The sequence below is a fragment of the Diadema antillarum genome, unplaced genomic scaffold, assembly GCF_040938485.1.
Source record: "Diadema antillarum isolate AM-2024a unplaced genomic scaffold, OU_Dant_1.0 scf00000035, whole genome shotgun sequence".
Lineage (NCBI taxonomy): Eukaryota > Metazoa > Echinodermata > Echinoidea > Diadematoida > Diadematidae > Diadema > Diadema antillarum.
Window position 1 is genome coordinate 496,640 of NW_027270924.1, and position 15,070 is coordinate 511,709.

At 37.3% G+C, this 15,070-nt stretch overlaps 1 protein-coding gene across 1 annotated transcript; it reads right to left on the bottom strand.

The window, feature by feature from the left end:
• Positions 1–396: 396 nt before the first annotated feature.
• LOC139743740 (uncharacterized) lies at positions 397–10,209 on the bottom strand. Its single transcript, XM_071654197.1, has 5 exons — positions 9,885–10,209; positions 5,519–5,661; positions 3,266–3,396; positions 1,084–1,269; positions 397–550 (listed from the first exon to the last, which is right to left on the bottom strand). The coding sequence occupies exons 1-5, from the start codon at positions 10,113–10,115 to the stop codon at positions 471–473; spliced, it is 771 nt and encodes a 256-aa protein (XP_071510298.1). The 5' UTR covers positions 10,116–10,209; the 3' UTR covers positions 397–470.
• Positions 10,210–15,070: the final 4,861 nt, after the last annotated feature.

The following is a 15,070-nucleotide window of genomic DNA, read 5'->3' on the forward strand; positions in this document are numbered from 1 at the left end:
TTACTGACACATACGCCTATACTTGTCATCAACTCAAGGCACACACACACACACACGCACATACACACTATGTGAGGAACTATGCATATAATATACATCAATATCCACTTTAGTTTGATCATCTTTTTCCTATCCATTGAGCCCGTGACAGCATAAAGGCAATCAATAACGTATTTCCGAAAAAAAAAATTCACTAAAACTTGATAGTCGTGACGTCACGGCCGTTTGAGGGCGCTCTACAGGGAGCTTACTGTGGTAAGTATGAAAGACGAGGCTCCTCTAACGCGTCACAGGCGTCCTTTAATGGCGAGTTGTTGTTGAAATTTACCTCGGATGCAAGCGACCGCCCTCAAGGATCCAGTGAATGCTCGTTATGACGTCATCGTACCTCTGATAATTTGTTCATAAATAATCCCACATGTTCTTTGTTTCTGCGCTAGCTTATCGTCTCAAAGAGCCTGAGCATCTCCTTAGTTTCCGTGCGGCGATAACTCCCCGTTACTACTGCTGATGTCGCTTCCTTCTTCGGGTTCAAGGTGTTGCCTCGGAGCTGAAATCGGAAGAAAGACAATTTTATTTCATTAAACCACAATTTTGATCACCAATGAATATTGGGCTCGTTGGCTATGATTACACATACATTGCTGGTCGCATATCAGGGGCTCTACAACGTATTTCATTAAAAAGATCCTGTATATAAATACACGTATGCAACTACAAGTATTGCTGCAATGGCAAGTGTCATGGTAATAACAAGAATCCCGCTTTCTGATTGGCTGTTGCATGAAGACGTTGCTATTCTCTCAAGAGTTGCTATCTTAACGCCTTTTTTAAAATGAACCCTGACTTTTTAGAGAAAGCATGGTATACGAAGGGCACATAGGCGAAAATAACAGGAGGATATCTCATTGATGTTTCTGAGGTTATATCGCAGTATAGATAATCATTCTTTTTTTTATATTGGTGTCGTTTCTTTTTTTTTTTTCTTGTTTGCTTTGAGATATAACCGTGATAATTCCCTTGTTCCGCCCAACATCATTGGCAAACTAGATTGTAACCATGGTAACGGTGCCCTGGACAAACCTGGAAAGCCTTGTGACTCAAAGAGGAGTCGGGGGTCGACAGGGGGAAGCACGGTCTCCGGCGCGTGGTTCGGTGACGCCCCCATCGGTGACGCCCCACGGAAGCAATCGTCGTCGTGGGCGTTGACTGACTCGTCCTCATCGACGTCGTAGTCGAAAGGACGGTAGTTCACAGCTCCATTGGCATCTGTTCGAAGTGCATTTTTGCGTAATTACAGCGACTCCTATTACAAATCACTGCCTTTTTGCATCAAACTGTCACTGCATGGTAAAGTCGCTCACGTTTACTGACAATACTGACTTTCATGACTGACTGACCGATGACTGACAAGAATTATTAAGCATTACCTATAATAATTTAAAAGTAAATATCCGGGTTACGCCGGTGATTAGCTTGTCTTTGCACATGCAGGTCCGCGTAAGATTGCAGAGTTTGTGATTTCACACGAGATGAAATGAAAATACATGTAAAAGAATACCAGTTATAATTTTCGTAATGAAGTTTTTCATTCTCCTTCTTGATGCACAGACACCATTTTTCTGTTGTATGGAGTTGCATCCCTTTATCAAGAATGTTACAACATATTGTTGTGGCTTTATAAGGTAAATCAACAACAAAGAAGAATTTCTTTGAGTCCTGTGTCATTCATATAAAAGTATTCTTCATTCGATTCCAGAATTCTTAGATACCCCTGAACTGCCATTCTTAATGCAGCACATTTGGTTTTATCTGAATTATTATATAAGTATATAAATAAACACTCAGCAAAAAAAAAGAAGAAGAAGAAAGTAAACACTTTTTCGAGTACATATTTTTCATAGAAGATTTTGATTATATACCCGTACCATATTTAAGATAATTTAATTGGCTATCAAGCTAGTGGGTTAATACAAAGAGAAACTTTAAGCATGAGTGAACACATTCATTTGGCAATGCCCTTCAAGATAACAAAGACGACAAAAAGCCAGTTTAAAAAAGGGTGTGTACAGTTCTGGTCGAGGTGAGGATTTAGCTTTTAATTTTTTGCGAGATATTCAGAAACCACTCTATGAGATGTCAAAGAGCATGCAATTCTAAGGGGTATCAAAAGTTTATTTGATGAAAATCTGTTTTGAAATGGCTAAGATATCCCAAAACAAGATGAAACAAAGAGATCTTAATAAAAGGCGTGGCCTGTCGCCTTTTATTATTATCACTTTTTTTATATCTCAGCCATTTGAAAACCAATTTTCATGAAATAAACGTTGAATCCGTCTTAAAATTACATGCTCTTTCGTATTTCATAAGAGGTTTCTCATTATCTCACTTAGGAATATTCAAAACATGAATCCCCAACTCAACCAATACTGTACAGTCCCTTTAACACAATGAGAGACATGAATGAAATAGCAAAAACAAGTTTTTGTTCTCTTTATCTCTTTATAATCCCAAACAAAAACAAGGTGGGAAACTAAAGGTGGAAAATACGAATTTTTTGTCAGCTTAAACTTCAAACGACATAGGGAGTAATGGCATAAAGATGATTAATTAAGCAGAATTTCTTTATTTGTCTCTTTTTATTTAGTAATATAAGTTTTTATGAGATAAAATTAAGAACCAAATATCTAATACAATTTTCCTTATTTGAAACAAATTGACATTTCTACCACTTTTTTGATATTCCTTCTTCTTTATTTCATTTGAATTTGGGTTTGACCAAAGATTCTTCAATTTTCTCCCTTGTGTTTGGCCTTTATTGATAGTTTGGGCTTCAAAGATGTTATAGAGATCAAAGATTTATTTTTGCAACTTAATTCATGTGTCAAATTGTGTTAAATTTGTCTTTTGTTCTTATTGTTATATGGAAGAGCACTTACGCATGAATGACTACTTGCAATTTTTTGCAATTTTTGCATTTTTAAAAACTTTTGTGCCTTGGAAGAGAAAAACAAAGGTTTTCACTCATGCGTAAAGTTTCCCTTTTAATTGACCTACCAAGCTGATAGTCAATTAAATCACCTTCAATATGATATCTAATACATTAAGTTTTAGCCAAATATTCTATGAGAAATATAAACTTGAAAAAGTTTTAACTTTCTTCTGTTTTTGCTGAGTGTGATATATACAGGAGATTGCAGTCATATATATTCAAATAGGCCCCTACTTCTTTTTCTCCCTTTTTTTAAATTTCTCAATTACTCACGTTCAAGCGGGAATGTCTGGCATGCGTCGGCGAGTCTACTGAACACGAACTGTTCCACGCGATTCTGCAGCAATGAGTCTAGGAAGGCCGCCACAGCATCCGGGCCTTTGATCATCAGCTGATCTATAAAACTTTATATCAAAAAGCAAGAGAAAACAATTTTTCTTTCTTTTCAAAGAAAGGAACGAAAAAAAGATCCCGTCCTGCGCATGCGTATAAAACACAAAACACGGGAATGTACAACGTGACTCATGATGCATTCATGCACGGCGTACGCATTCAACAAAGATACACTATGGTCCACATGGCGGTTTGAATCGAAAGTACGGAAACTGAGGCGAGTGGCGAGAAGCAACTTGTTAAATCTCGTCCATTGTACGCACTTTGATAATAATATTCTTTATATAGGATGACAAGGCTTGAAGGCGACATTCCCGCTTCCCTGATAGCCTTGGCGCTTATCAAGGGCGGGAAAGCAGAAAGGAATCTCATTAAATCCTCGCCAAATGGCCAAATGCGCCGTTGTGTTTCAAATCTGACAATATGGTATTCATATAGGCGGGTAATAACGTGATATGCCTTATTGCCTTCTCGCCCTGAACAAAGCGACTTCTAGCGAGTTCCGAGAAGTGACCTTACAGTAATTTTCCGATTTTTCACTTAAAATGATGTCGCCATTTAAAGTTGTTTGCCTTTCCCAAATGGCGACGAGGAAAAGACTACCCCCCCCCACACACACACACACTTTAAATAGTATTAAATATAAAAAGGAATCTTTTCACTGTAAAACAAATACATACTCTATTATCAATAGATTAAAGCAGTTCGCCGCAACTGACGCATTGGAAGGTTCCTTATTACACACTGCAATATTGTGTCGGCATTTGAACATGTTGAAACTCTAATGTATCATTGATCTCAAACTTTTTAATCATCGTCTTAATTTGAATCTAGAATGAATCTAGAAAAACGTGATACAGTCTATTGGACAAATTCTTCGCACTTGAATGGCTGCAAACTCTAGCTTTTCATGGGAAGACAAAACGCTAATATTTCTCAAACAAAACAATGTTTTGGGGTTGAATAACGGGAAGAACGAAATTGATGTCACGTCCAGAAATGAAATGCGAAATAAGAGGGTTGACTCATTTCCTTGCACACTACATAACTCTACGCCGTTATACAACGCAAACGTCGGTTCTCTAGACACACATAATGCTTGTGTGGATAGATATACAACGTAATCTACGGCTCTCTGAAGACATTATATGCTTACATATGTGGATGTATAAAGCCTGTAACGGAACCGAAAATCAAAATCTCCGTCAAGGACCATGACATGGTTTCGTCAGCTAAACACTGACCGCCAAAAATAGTAATTTCGTGGAAATGCCTCTCTCATATATCCTTCCGATCCATGATACACCGGTCCACGGAAATTATACCATTTCATTCTATAAAATGGCCTCGCATCCTTGCAAGCCGAAGTGATGTTTTGTAGGCATAAACATTTCCCTGTTTTCCCATCATGATAATTTTATTCAAACAAAGCGGTGCAAGACATAAATAAACTAGCAAATTGGTGATATTAAATGAGACATTGTATCGTGCACTGCACGTGATTCTCCCTTTTCATTTACTACACAACAATTTCTCTCCGAGGGGAAAAAAAGACTTATAGCATTAAAAAGAGCTGTCATCTCTAATGCTCTGGTTTAAAAAAAAAAAAGGAAGAAGACTTTTTACAGGAAGACGAAATGCCTACTTATCCCAGTTCCCCGTCCCCCCCCCCCCAAAAAAAAAAAGAAAAAGATTGCATGGTGGCAAATTATGCATCTAGAAACTACAGAAAATAAACTCCCAGGTCCCTGGTTCGAAGCCCTTATTGGTAGCAGCGTTCTACGCCCTAAACAAGGTAGGTCTACTTCACTTTATCCTCATTGCCAAATCCTTCGGAGGGGACTACAAGTCGTCGATGCCGTGTTACTTTTTGAACATTGCTTGTTGACGTTAGCAGTTACGAAGACCTAAAACAATCAAGTTCATGAAACTCAAGTCTACAACAGTTCACTACAAAACATAGTTTATGTCACAGTGCATGCATGACTGTTACACTGTGACATCGATGATGTCATCATGTGATCCCAAATTCAACCAATCACAGATCGTGTTATACAAAACGTCACTGATGGTTTATTTATCTCATGCATACGGGTGAAACCAACCAATCCAAAACCACAGTCTTGTTCTCACCAGTTTACTTTATCTTCTGACGTCACATTATGCTTGATGAGTTCCACGGTTCTGAGGTCGAAGTGGCGCTTACTTCTGAGGTATGAAAAATGGCGACCAGGATCGAGATGTTTACATAGGAATGGTCGATTCGCCTCCAGAACCTGTGGAGATATAAAGAAGATTAAAAAATGGAAAAAAGATACAACGAATCTGATAATATTCTGATTATCATCTCCATCAATACTTTTTCCCTTTTCTTCCATCATACTCTGTATAGTATTACTTTAATTGAATATGGGGTGGTTGTCATCTGTATAATTATTATCATTCCTAACTTTCACAAAATCATTATGATCAGAACCACTACCACGATAATAATTATAAATATATACAACGTTTACATTGTTCAAGGAGATATATCATTACATGTATTGAGTATCTAGTACACATGTACATGCTAGACACATGATTGGATGCAGAAGTAGAGCTTGTACAGATAAAAACGCACTATAGCCTGAAAACAGGACAGTGAGCACATGCACGAGATATTCTAAAATCAAGTCTCATTCACAATGAAATTCAGTAGACTGCATGGCAGAAACGTGTATATACGTGTTTAATACTTTACATATTTTCTTGCCAAGTATACATAACGACAAGAAGTTCAGAAATTACCGAGTACAGACTAAAATATTATTTAAAGATATACATATCTCTGACACAACAGCTGTAACTAAATACGCCTATAAAACTGTAGAGATTGAGAAAATTAGCGAAACTTGACGATTTCACACCTCAACCTTATGTATGTAACCTTGGTATGTACTATTGTGTGTTACTATTGTTACCGTGTTGCAGTGTACTTCATACCTGTCATATGACATGTAATACGCAATGAGACTGTGTGCACTTCCGCACTGGAAATTAACATGTCCGCACTTGTACGGCGCGCACGGCTGTAATGGGTTTTCGCGTATTCATTCCGGAGCTCATACACACCTGCTCAATACGCACGCACGTTGTACTAAGTACAAAATAAACTAGGACTGAGTTAATAGATGCGCGCTAGCTGCTTTGTAAATTGATAACTCATAACTTACGTAAGTGATTTAACTTTGAAAAAAAAATCGATTCCCTTGGACATTCTCGCAATTTATGTTTACGTGCGGAGGTTGCGAAACTGTGGATGTGAGAACTAACAACTGCCAGCGCCCTACTAACGGAACCGGCAAAACAAAAACAAAAACAAGAGGAGTGGACTTCCTGTCACACACTGCCCTCTAACGTTTTCATCGCCCTTCCCTCCATTTCCGCGAATGCAACCTGAACCCATTTATTTTTGTTTCTGTTTTTGCAGTTTCGTGTCCTCTTCCGCTACACCACTTAGGCCCTTACATTTCTATAAAAAATCATGATCCAAAAAATAAATCTTTCCGGTTCATTATTTACATTTAGAGCCTATATGTTTCCTTATGTAATCAAATTATTATGAACATGTATCCCTGATCTTAATAGAATATGACACTTCCAAGTCACTTACAAAATAATATTCATTCTTCATAATAATCTCATATCAAAATAAACTTGTGTTCTCTGATGAAAGATTAGCAGCTTGGTGTCGAAGCTTTGGACATGAATCTTTTGTTATATTTTAGCAATGTTGGGCGTTTTCATATTCCTGGGATTAAGTTATAAACATCATGAAATTTTACTTTCACTTGAAAGACCGTTACTAATTTTTTTTTCTACTAAAAATCTAAACGATTACCTGAATTCAATAGACTTAAGAAATCCAATTCAATTATGTTGTAGATGAATATAGCTTTACATCACTTGCATTCCCTTATCATAATTAGTATTACCTCTAAAACTAGAGAACAAATCTAGGGCCTACATGCATATACCTGAATATTTGAGAATATACATATATATACAATATATTATGTATATATCCAACTCATACAGGCACATGGATATCCCCAAATAAGGACAGACAAACAAAATCGCACATACACACGCCATCAACTGACTTAAAAGTCCTGCATTTGAGTGGGAAGAAAAGGGCAAGCACTGAAAGATGACGGAAAGAAGAAGAGGATGACTTTTACGCCAGTCCGTGGCCCGAACTGTGAAAGGATGTAAAAATATCATCTGCACTTCATTCCGGAAGTTGTTGAAGTTATGTTGTATTATAAAATGATCAAGGGAGAAAGCTATGTGTCCCAAATGGAACTTATATCCCATCACCTGCCACCCCCTCCCAGTATACACACATGCATAATTGCAAAATTTGACGGGCGGTTGATACCCCGACAATATTTTCATCCTCGCTCTAAAATGAAACAATCAAGAGTATAAGTGAACCTTTGACAGCAGTATTGGTGGAGATGAGGATTGGGCTTTTAACTTTTTGCGCGATACCAAGAAGACACTTATGAAATAGTACAGAGCATACCATTCAGAGGAATTCAAAGTTTATTTGATGAAAATCGGGTTTGGAATGACTGAAACATCCAAAAACAAAGTAAAACAAAGCAATCGTAAGTGTGGGTCCCACACTTATTAGAATCGCTCTGTTTTGGATATCTCCGCCATTTCAAAACCAATTTTCATCACATAAAAGTTGAATTCCTCATAGAATTACATGCTCTTTCATATTTCATTTAAGAGGTTTCTCATTATCGAACAAAAAATGTTAGAAATCTGAAATTAGGTCTCAACCAAAACTATACGATCCCTTTAATCAAAACAATGATCAGTGGAAAAGAATTCGTGATTAAAGTGTAGGCCCTATGTCATACTCCCGATTAGCTGAGGGAGGGGAATATATTGTATAACCATGGAGCTACAACACGAAGCTCCGTGGTATAATATCGCAAATAATACAATGCGTTTATTTGTTAACCCTTTCACACGTACAGTGCACGGTATATTGATAGGGTAAAGACCTTTATACTCTCTAAAAAAATCGAGTGAAAATATTCACTCTTTAAGGAGTGAATACAAAAAGGAGTGAATTTAGAGTGAAATTGGAGTGAATTTCGAGTGAAAATGTTCATTTTCACTCGTTTTAGAGTGACGTCAGGGATCACTCTGAAGAGTGAATATTTTCACTCGATTTTTTTTTTTTTAGAGAGTACTTGCAAGAGTTGGGCCTATACTATTATGTTCGTGCAAACATGGGAAACGAAAATGGAGGCCATTCAAATATGGAACTCTTTTTTCCGAGTTAGACACCCGGGTCACTATTATCCAATACTGCCTACTCCACCAGTTTGAAAATACGTTGGTATAATGATTATATTATTGTATATGACATTATTTATGCGTGGGAACATATGAAGAGTTTGTTCGCAAAAACCGATAAGTCCATTTTTGAAGATTTTGAAGTACGGTCTCTGTCATAAAGTACAAAATAGTACCTTTAAAATGATATATTCTTCACTACATATAAAGGTACATTTTTGAAGTTATGGTCAAAAGAAGCAAAAATTTTCTTATTATTCTTTTTGTTTTTCTTGACCTTTAATTGCAAATATCTCCATTTGGCAAATATGGACTTATCGGTTTTTGCAAACAAACTCTTTATAATTAATAGCAACGTCAGAACCGAACATCAGCGGCACTGATGTCGATAGTTTGTTTATTGGTAGTGTATAGTATAGTAGTACATGCAGTAGTAGTATAGTAGTAGTAATACTGTAGTAGTAGTTGTAGTAGTGTAGTAGTAGTAGTAGTAGTAGTAGTAGTAGTAGTAGTAGTAGTAGTAGTAGCAGCAGTAGTAGTAGACCTAAATAGTAGCAGCAGAAAGCAGCAGACGTACTTATTCGGGGGTTTTCCTGTATTACATCGCCTGCTACGTAACACGTCCGTAATCATGAGCAGAGGACATGCAGACATTACACGCGAAGGGCACTATTATGTGAGATCGGTGGAGAACACTCGATCACATTGTCCAAGATTGTACAAGAATATAACATTGTACATGTACAAAGATGATCGACCCGTGATGGCTAGTGTGTGTGCGGGGCTGTGATTCTGATTGCATTTACTATCACAGCGCTCTTATCTCATTGCATTCCAGTTTAATCAGAGTTGCTAAAGTACAAAGATCCCCACAATCGAATGACATTAAATGCAAATATGAATGCCTATGAAAGAACACACACCGTAGATATTTACATGAATCAATAAGCTATGGCCCGTGAAGTTAAATCCTTCGTCTCTACTCTGTGATAGTACAACAGAAAGATGTACGTGTACATGATGGCAGTATATCTGCTAACTATACACAGCCCAGTCGCTGTACATGGTACGTCGCATAGCGTAACAGCGTCTGGTCGGGCTATATATCTGCATGCTTCTACACCCCTACCAGACTGACCTCTTCGTACACTCGCTGCCGCTCATCGGGCCCAAGCTGGGCTATGCCCGGGGACATTCTCGGTGTTGGTTCCTGCAACCTGTGCCGCTGACGTGTGTGTGACTCTGGAACGATTCCGCTTCTTGATGGCGTACCCCTGTGGTGACCTAATCTGTTACTGTAGTTTGTGCTGCTCAGCGACGTCGGCCGAGATCTGTTCGTCTGCCGTGAAGGAAAAGAATTCATAGACATTGGGCATCGAGGGAGTGGAAAAGCAAACAGTGTAGAAAACTTAATATCTTGTTGTTAACAAGTCTCTGCCAAACTTCCGCTTTCGATGTTTTCACGCTTGTAATGTGGACTAGTGCTGACGTCACCTGCGGGAGGTGGCGTTGAGTGTCAATACATTTAAGTTAGTCTCTTCTTACCCAGCGGCGCACATTGCAGAAATTACCGCACGCTCAGTACTACATTAATGATTATGATAGATCAGTTATTAGAAGGATAAAATTTTCGTCAAATATCTAGTCACAGTACACACATCGACTGTAGTTTTTCACGAAGCAAATGTTTACACTGCACAAATATGACATTGTAACATCGCACTCTGTAAGAAATAGTCTTCTGCAATAAGACTAGCAATTCCCGTTTGCAAGATGAGCACAGTACTGATCGATGCTCGTCGGGGGATTTCCCGTTCATGGGATTGGTGGGTTGGATGAGGGAGAGAGGGCGGGCGGGCATGTGCCGTGTCACTGGGGCGCGCTTTTTTTCTTTCTTTCTCTTTTTTTTTTCCCCCGTCGGGCCTTATCGTGAACAAAGCGCAAAATAGTGTACGGTTAGGACCCCTAAGCAAATCATTCCCATGAATGGACAATTCGTAATTGAGGTATAAAACTATATCAACCTGTTGGTAGAAAACATTGCGCAATGGCTGTGTACAAGGTAAAACTACTGGTTTTCCCTCCCTGAAAAGACATGTCTCACGTCTGCGTTGCGGAGTATATTTACCAAAGTAATGCTCTAATTAATCTTCTTTCGCAGTAAAACCAGATACATACAGTTTACTGACTGTGTTAATTCTAAATGCCAGAAATATGACACGGGATTTCGGTTTCGCTTCCAGTACAAATTTGAGACTCAAAAAAGTACTATAATATAAACAAATCATCAACGTTTCCAAGATAAATACATTTTTTTTTCCATCAGCATGTCAGTATAAAGGAGTCGCCAACCAATGAGCATGATGAACACTATATAATATAAGCACTGTGTTGAGAACATTACGGCTCAATAGATATCAGACCTGTATGTTGGGATGTACGTGTAATGGACCACGAAGGTTTAATTCTACAATGTTAAAGTTAAATTGTGTTATAAAGAGTGAAATTAAAACAGCAACATTGTACAGGATTCATCAAAATCGAACTTTGAATTGAAAAAAAAAGAAAGAAAGATCAATTTAGCCGGTGATGATGTCAAATCATGTCTTTCTGCACACAAAACTGTCAGAACGTGCGATGTTCTGGTCGATTTACCATCTATCGCTATCAACATTTCCTCAAAACATGGCGAACTTTGACCTTCCATAACTACAGTGCGTATATATAAAAAAGTAATCCAACTTCGGAGGGCTACTCATTGTCAGCTATGGAGAGCACAATGTTAATTATGAGGAAAGAAGAACTCTTCCTCTTTTAGTTTATACCTAATAATGTTGACAAATGTCATGCATGACTGAGCACATGAACTTTAAAGACAACAATGACAAATCGCACTTTTTCCACGTTTTAGTGTCACATGAAGGAACAATGAATGTCTCACTGAATGGATAAGATCTGTTAATGAAAGCGACAAAATATATAGGCGAGCTTGCACGACTGCAGGTTTGTGTCTACTTGGTCTATGGTTTGTGCTTATAGGGTTTCTTCTAACATTTTATTGTCCATAACCTTTCACATGGTTACCTGTCGATAACTTGGTCACTCCCACAAAGGTCAACCAACACACTTCATTTTTCCTATTCATATTCAACACATAATAGTTCGCAGCGACATGTATTACTGTATTATGTCTTGGATATGAAAAGAGTAAAATGGATAATGGGTTAAGTATTTGTTTGAGTGACCAAGTTATCGACAACGTGGCCACGTTGAAGGTTATGGACCATAAAAGGTTAGAAGAAACCCTTGAATCACAAACTCGAAGTTGTGCTAGCTAGCCTCTTAATTTGACCGCTTTCACTGACAGATCTCATCCATTCATGGAGATTTTCATTGTTCCTTTGCGATAGCACTCAAACTTGGAAAAAGTGCAATTTGTCATGTAGTTAATGTACTCAGTCATGCATGACATGACTGATTGATATAATCTATTTATTACAAAAGAAGGTTCTTCGTATTATTTGATATACACATTGTACCAACTTTTATCAAGTTCACACACCAATCCCTTGCTTAAAAGATAATAAGGTTCTAAACATTCATGATTTATATGATTTTCAATTAGGATAGTTTATGCATATATCTAATTATAATGAACTTCCGAAAATATTATCTGATGAATAGTTACCCAACAAGACAGTCTAACTCACTGCATTTACCTTTGAATAGAACATTATCTGCTAACACAATGTTGACATTCACAAGTCCTAAACTCTGGCATTCATTGGACACAAGTTTAAAAGAAATATCTACGTTGAGTCATTTTAAGAAGCAATTTAGGAATAAACTAACATTATAAACAAGATATTCTGTTTAAATTGATAAATCCTCCTGCTATAGATATTCTCTCCTCTCTCCATCTCTTCTAATTTCTCCTCTCATCTCGCCTTATTTCATCTATTCCCTCTACTTCATATCCTCCCCTCTTATCTCTCACTCTCTCTTAATTGCGGAGCTTCAGTTTTAGTTATTGTTGTGGTTCTGCCATTCCAATTATATTCTGTTTATTTTCATATGTGTCTCATAATGATGACATTCGATTTTTTTTTCTATTTTTTTATCATTATTTTATTTTTCGGGGGACTAAGTAATACAAGCCGTGCTTTTGATTTAGTTTCGGCCAATTTGGTTCTTTTGACACCAAGTGTTGCAAGTGATGTTATATAAGTAGGCCCTGCATGTATTATTGTTTCAATTATTTTTGTACCAAAAAATTGACAACGTATTACATCATAGTAATAGTTCAAATAATCAGCGTAACTTAGTTACGCTATAGTTTCATACGTTTGGGAACTCAAAGTGGATATAGATTCAAATCAATCAACCAATCAATTTGTTGATATAATTAGATATTAATGGAAAGAGGAAGAGTTGCCTATTTCTAACAACCAATATTACGCTCTCCATTGGTAACAATAATGAAATAGTAGCCCTCCAAATTTGGATTACTTTTTTTTTTTGATACGCACTGTAGGGCCTATTACTTTTCTTTTTTTAATACGCACTGTAGATCGCTATTCTGTGTGCTTGCCTGTAAGTTACAGATTAAAGAGACATTACAGACGATTCATATAGTTTTACATCATGTATTACATAGATCGACAGTGCCTTATATAGATTTTGTGGAATTTATTGTGGTCCTTGAGCAGAGAAACCAAAATCATGTTATGAATTTACATCCTATTGTGAATTTTACAAACATTCTTATCCCTTGTCCCAATCACTAGAAACTTTGTACCCAGCATAACCAATACCCAGGATAACCAATATATATGTTCAAATGCGTGTACAAGTCTGAAAATCATCCGGAAGTCTACTTTAAAGCCAAGGTGAACAGGATACAATGAAAATGGACTAAGATCGTAGTTGCAAACAGACTATGCTGCAAACAAGCAAACGCAGCATTACCTGTATAATAATGTATGACCATATTTGTATTTTTGTATTTGTATTTATTGCTTTTCATCCTTTCGAGTTCAAAGTCATCATGCAGAGACGGCAAAATGATGTTACGCGTACATATTTAATTGCCCTACACGTGAAAAGATCATCATTCAATGTTATTGCTAGCATCATTGTAATAATCTTTACCATTGAATTTTGTTTCACACTAATAAGTCAATTACAAATGCACGTTTTACCGTAATTCAGTGTACTCTGTCCATCTGATGTAACTTTTTTGATAATTTTTCCCCATGTTCCACAATTCCATATGATTTTAAGTTTTGATGCATGTTTTCGTTTCCTTGGCTATGTCATGGCTCCAGTTGAAATTGGGTTATTCATTGAATTTACTTTTGTGTGTGCATGTGTGTGTGTATGTCATCCATCCTTGCATATTTACAGCATACGAAACCGGTCTTGCAAGTCTCTCTCCGTTGATTCTTTGTAGATAAAATGTGCAGACATTTTACCTTCCTCTCGTGTTAATCGGTCATCAAGATATTATTTGTTTTTGGTTTGTGTGTTTGTTCTTGGCTAGCTACATGGTACAGCTCGAGGTATCATTGACAGTGTCAGGAGGAAGTGTCATGAAACATTGATCAAGACGTACAAAAATGCCGTTATGGGGTCGCTCATGTACGCACTTGCAATGGCGGATCCAGAGGGGGCCCACCCCTCTTTAATTTTGGTTAAAACAAAAGAAATAAAAAGAAAAAAAAAAGGGGGGATGCGTGTGCCCCCCTCTAATTCTGCAAAGGCACCTCCCCTTGATGGAATTCCTGGATCTGTCCCTGCACTTGTATGTTCACTATAATGTGCAACTTTATTTACATCATTGTGGAGGTCGGTACGGTGCAATGTGAGAGTGCCTGGTTGTAGCACACTGCGGCAGCTGCTACTGTCAAGTGTGTATGTCGAGTTCACAGTCATGTCCTTTTCTTGGCAATATATATACATGTACATAAAGAATTTGACTGCAAAACTATATAGGAAACCCCATTCTTGTTAATTTTTGATATTTTCAATTCATGATTAAAGCTGTTAAAATCAAGAAATATAGATAGAAAATATGGGATATTCTAAATCATATTTTCAATCATATTTCTTGTTATGTAACATGTGAGGCATGGCTGAAAATTTTGTATTGCTCTATGTGATGCTGGACTTACACATGTACTTAAAATGTTTAGAAATGGCACTTATGCAATTTTTTGGATTGAACTCTTCACATGTGTAATGTGACCTTTTGCAGCAAGGGTGGGCAAAACATGATATCAAGCACACAGTCTGAAAATACTTACTTGCCTGTGCAATATACAT

Excerpts from the sequence above, each read along its gene's own strand:
- LOC139743740 (XM_071654197.1), bottom strand. The coding sequence starts at position 10,115 with ATGTCTATGAATTCTTTTCCTTCACGGCAGACGAACAGATCTCGGCCG. Across the intron at positions 5,662-9,884 it reads GGCAGCGAGTGTACGAAGAG|GTTCTGGAGGCGAATCGACC; the intron begins GTCAGTCTGGTA and ends ATATCTCCACAG. Across the intron at positions 3,397-5,518 it reads TCAGAAGATAAAGTAAACTG|TTTTATAGATCAGCTGATGA; the intron begins GTGAGAACAAGA and ends TTTGATATAAAG.